The sequence below is a fragment of the Apis dorsata genome, unplaced genomic scaffold (genome assembly GCF_000469605.1).
Source record: "Apis dorsata unplaced genomic scaffold, Apis dorsata 1.3 scaffold_470, whole genome shotgun sequence".
Lineage (NCBI taxonomy): Eukaryota > Metazoa > Arthropoda > Insecta > Hymenoptera > Apidae > Apis > Apis dorsata.
The window spans coordinates 243,967-249,084 of NW_006263709.1; the positions used below are offsets into that span (position 1 = coordinate 243,967).

Sequence of the window (5,118 nt, forward strand, 5' to 3'; positions counted from 1 at the left end):
GGAAGAAAAGAAACCTGTAGAAGAAGAAAAAGAATTAAAGATTGAGGAGAAAAAAGAAGAAAAAAAACCTGCAGTAGAAGAAAAGGAATTAAAGGTAGATGAGACGAAAGAAGAAAAAAAACCTACAGTAGAAGAAAAGGAATTAAAGGTGGATGAGAAGAAAGAAGAAAAAAAACCTGAAGAAAAAGAAAAAGAATTAAAGATTGAAGAAAAGAAAGAAGAAAAGAAACCCGTAGAGGAAGAAAAAGAATTAAAAATTGAAGAGAAGAAAGAAGAAAAAAAACCTGAAGAAAAAGAAAAAGAAATAAAAGTGGAGGAAAGGAAAGAAGAAAAGAAACCTGAAGAGGAAGGAAAAGAATTAAAGGATGAGAAGGAAAAAGAAGAAACGAAACCTATTGCGGAAGAAAAAGAAGTAAAGATTGAGGAAAAGAAAGAAGAAAAGGAACCAGTAAAGAAAGAGAAAGAAATAAAAATTGAGAAGAAAGAAGAAAAGAAACCCGTAGAGGAAGAAAAAGAAGTAAAGATTGAGGAAAAGAAAGAAGAAAAGGAACCAGTAAAAGAAGACAAAGAAATAAAAGTTGAGGAGAAGAAGGAAGAAAAGAAACCCGCAGAGGAGGAAAAAGAAATAAAGATTGAGGAGAAGAAAGAAGAAATAAAATTAGTAGAATCGTTACCTGAGTTAAAATCTACCGTCGAGGAAGAAAAACTTGATAAAGACGAAAAAATTAAAACTCCAGAGATAGTAAAAGAAGAGAAACCAGAAGATAAGAAGGAGATAATTAAGGAGAAATCTCCAGAGAAAATAGTTAAAACCGAAATTGAATCAATTAAAGATATCATCGATCGTAAACCAAGTATCGAGGAATTAGCTAAAGTAGAAAAAATATCTCCAAAATTGGAAAAAATTGAAGATGAAAAACAAATTGTTCCAGAAGATCTATCCTTAATTAAGGAACGAAAACAAGAACAGGAACGTATCGATTTAAGTATAGAAGCACAGGTAGAAGAAATAAAGGAGAAGAAACCAGAAATCGGAGAAGACATTGGATCTGTTCGGCGAATGTTGGTCACAGCGAGTAGCGAAGACGGTGGACAGGAAACGGAAATTTGTGCAGCCGGTACTATCGCATTTCAAAAAGCTATTACACCCGAAGATTCTCTTAAAGATACATCTATCAAGACAACACCTGATAAAGATTCTTTGCTTTTAGATAAGGACTCTCTGCATTCGGAAATAAGTAGCCCAGAAAAGGACAGTATTTCCGAAAAGTCATTGCCAAAAGACATTGGAAAAATAACGCCCGAAGACAGTTTGGATAAATCTCCAATCGATACACGTGATTCGCGCGATCTCGAGGATAGTTTGGAGAAAGGTAAACCGAAGGAGGCGGATAGTAGCACTTCTCCATCTGTTATGGACATAGAAACTCCCAAATCTCCATTACAACAGAAACAAATTGAGGATTTGGCTAAAGTAAAACCTGACATTACTGAGAAAGAAGAATTGCATGAAAAAATTGTTGAAGATCATTTACAAAAGTCTAAGGAAGAAACTGATAAAAAAATGCTTGAAATAAGTGCATTAAAATCATCCGAATCGATTCGATCGGAGGATGTTTCACCAGCAGAAACCATTTTTGCGAAATCACCCACGGAAAAATTAAAAGAACCGAGCAAAATTCCAATCGATACAAAAGAGGTAGAACCGGCAAAATTAATTTTAGAAACAGAAACCATAACAAAGCGAGTTGAAGAAATTAGCCAAGAGATTCGTGAAATTGAAGTGAAAAAAGATGAAAAAGAAGAAGTGTGTGTGTCGCGTGAAAAGAGTGAATCACCAAAAGAGGAATCAATTATCGAACCTGCCAAAATAGAGGAAAAAGAATTAATCACAGATCACAAATTAGAAATCTCTACTGACCAAGATAAAATAGAAAAGAAAAATGATTTGCGGGAGATAAGCGAAGTTAAAATGAAAGAAGAGAAACTGAAAGATTTAGAAACAAAAATTCTTGATGAATCAAAAATACTTGAGGATAAAATATCCTCTGATATTAAACAGACTGATATTATTGATAAGGATAAGCTTCCAATTGTAGATGTTGATAAATCTAAAGTGGAAATACATACATTAACAAAATTAGATACTACAACAATTGTAACTGATAAAGAGCTAAGTATTAGTGATGAAAAGATCAAAGAACCAATCGATACATTAAAATCAACTTTTGTTACAGATACTACATCAACTACAGAAAAACCAAAATCTCCCATTATAACAGAAAAGATTCAAGAACTTGATATCACGGACAAAGAAATAGTTTCTCCCAAAGAAGAAGAAATGAAAATGAAGGAGAAAGTAGATATAGAAAAGCACGTTATTGAAAAAATTGAGAAAGTCGAAGAAGAAATGAAGCCCGAAAGTATACCAATAGAAACAAAGGCAGTGATCGATGTATCGAAACGAGCTAGTATTACAAGTGAAATTCATGTTGTAACAGAGGCTGAAACTAAGGTAATCGACAAATCTAAATCACCAAGTGAAATAGATGAAACAGAAGTTAAAACAAGATCGCCCAGCATTGCTGGTGATATCGAAGATTCGAAAGAAGCAGAAGCAATAAGTATTGATAAATCTAGAACGCCTAGTGTAACAAGTGTTACAGCAGAGCCAAAGGAGGTATCCGAAAAATCAAAATCGCCCAGTATTGCTCGAGATGAACCCGATTTAAAAGATATAGAGACAAAAGAAATTGAAAAATCAAGATCTCCTAGTGTAACAAGTATTCCTACAGAAGAAAAGAAAATAATGGATAAATCAAAAACACCTAGTCCTGAAGAAGAGCCAGATTTAAAAGACATTGAAAAATCTAGAACACCAAGTGTAATTAGTGTTCCAGCAGAAGTTAAAGAAACAATAGAAAAGTCACCTAGCGTTTCTGGTGAAGAACCAGAATTAAAGGATGTTGATACAAAAGAAATTGAAAAATCTAGATCTCCTAGTGTAACAGCAGAAATAAAAGACGTTGATATGAAAGAAATAGAAAAATCCAGATCTCCAAGCGTAACAAGCACTACAACAGAAGTAAAAGAACCATCAGATAAATCAAAATCACCCAGTATTGCTGGTGAAATTGTTGATTTGAAAGATGTTGATAAAAAAGAAATTGAAAAGTCAAGATCTCCCAGCGTAACAAGTATCACAGCAGAAGAGAAAGAGCCATCAGATAAATCAAAGTCTCCCAGTGTTGCTGGAGAAAAGCCAGAATTAAAGGATGTCGAGATAAAAGATAAAGAAAAATCTAGATCTCCAAGTGTAACAAGTGTTACTGGAGAGCCAAAAGAGTTATCAGATAAATCAAAGTCGCCCAGTGTTGCTGGTGAAGAGCCAGAATTAAAAGATGTCGAAATAAAAGACGTAGAAAAATCCAGATCTCCAAGTGTAACAGCAGAAATAAAAGACGTCGACATGAAAGAAATAGAAAAGTCCAGATCTCCCAGCGTAACAAGCACTACAGCAGAAGTAAAAGAACCATCAGATAAATCAAAGTCACCCAGTCTTATTGATGAAATTGTTGATTTGAAAGATGTTGATAAAAAAGAAATTGAAAAATCAAGATCCCCCAGTGTAACAAGTGTCACAGCAGAAGAAAAAGAGCCATCAGATAAATCAAAATCTCCCAGTGTTGCTGAAGAAAAACCAGAATTAAAGGATGTCGAAATAAAAGACATAGAAAAATCCAGATCTCCAAGTGTAACAAGTGTTATTACGGAACCGAAAGAACCATCAGATAAATCAAAATCACCCAGTGTTGCTGGTGAAGAGCCAGAACTAAAAGATGTTGAGGTAAAAGACGTAGAAAAATCTAGATCTCCAAGCGTAACAAGTGTTACTATGGAATCGAAAGAACCAACGGATAAATCAATATCTCTCAGTGTTGCAGGTGAAATTGCTGAAATGAAAGACGTTGATATAAAGGAAATCGAAAAATCTAGATCTCCAAGTGTAACAAGTGTGATTACGGAACCGCAGGAACCATCAGATAAATCAAAATCACCCAGGGGGGCGGGGGAAGAGCCAGAACGAAAAGAGGGGGAGGGAAAAGACGGAGAAAAATCTAGATCTCCAAGCGTAACAAGTGTTACTATGGAATCGAAAGAACCAACGGATAAATCAATATCTCTCAGTGTTGCAGGTGAAATTGCTGAAATGAAAGACGTTGATATAAAGGAAATTGAAAAATCTAGATCTCCAAGTGTAACAAGTACTGCGGAACCAAAGGAATCATCGGATAAATCAAAATCGCCCAGTGTTGCTGGTGAAGAGGCAGAATTAAAGGATGTTGAAGTAAAAGACATAGAAAAATCCAGATCTCCAAGTGTAACGAGTGTTATTGCGGAACCGAAAGAACCATCAGATAAATCAAAGTCTCCCAGTGTTGCTGATGAAAAGCCAGAATTAAAAGATGTTGAGATAAAAGGTGTAGAAAAATCCAGATCTCCAAGTGTAACGAGTGTTACTGCGGAACCAAAAGAATCGTCGGATAAATCAAAGTCGCCCAGTGTTACTGGTGAAGAACCACAATTAAAGGATGTCGAGATAAAAGATAAAGAAAAATCCAGGTCTCCAAGTGTAACGAGTGTTACTGTCGAATCAAAAGAACCATCAGATAAATCAAAATCGCCCAGTGTTGCTGGTGAAGAACCAGAATTAAAAGATGTTGAGGTAAAAGATGTAGAAAAATCCAGATCTCCAAGTATTATTGCAGAACCGAAGGAACCATCAGATAAGTCAAAATCACCTAGTGTTGCTAGCGAAGTTGCTGAATTGAAAGATGTTGATATAAAAGAAATCGAAAAATCGAGGACTCCTAGCATCACAAGTGCTCCAACAGAAGTTAAGGAATTATCAGATAAATCAAAATCGCCAAGTGTTACTGGTGAAGAACCAGAATTAAAGGATGTTGATACGAAGGAGATTGAAAAATCCAGGTCTCCAAGTGTTACGAGTATCACAGCAGAAACAAAAGAACCAACGGATAAATCAAAATCTCCCAGTGTTGCAGGTGAAATTGCTGAAATGAAAGACGTTGATACAAAGGAAATTGAAAAATCTAG

At 35.2% G+C, this 5,118-nt stretch overlaps 1 protein-coding gene across 1 annotated transcript in view; it reads left to right on the top strand.

The window, feature by feature from the left end:
* LOC102671372 (microtubule-associated protein futsch) overlaps positions 1–5,118 on the top strand; it is a 32,793-nt gene that overhangs the window by 20,013 nt on the left and 7,662 nt on the right. The window contains exons 9-10 of the mRNA XM_031512553.1: positions 587–3,795; positions 4,297–5,118. Coding sequence (XP_031368413.1) covers positions 587–3,795; positions 4,297–5,118 — 4,031 coding nt within the window. The remainder of the gene's footprint in view (positions 1–586; positions 3,796–4,296) is intronic.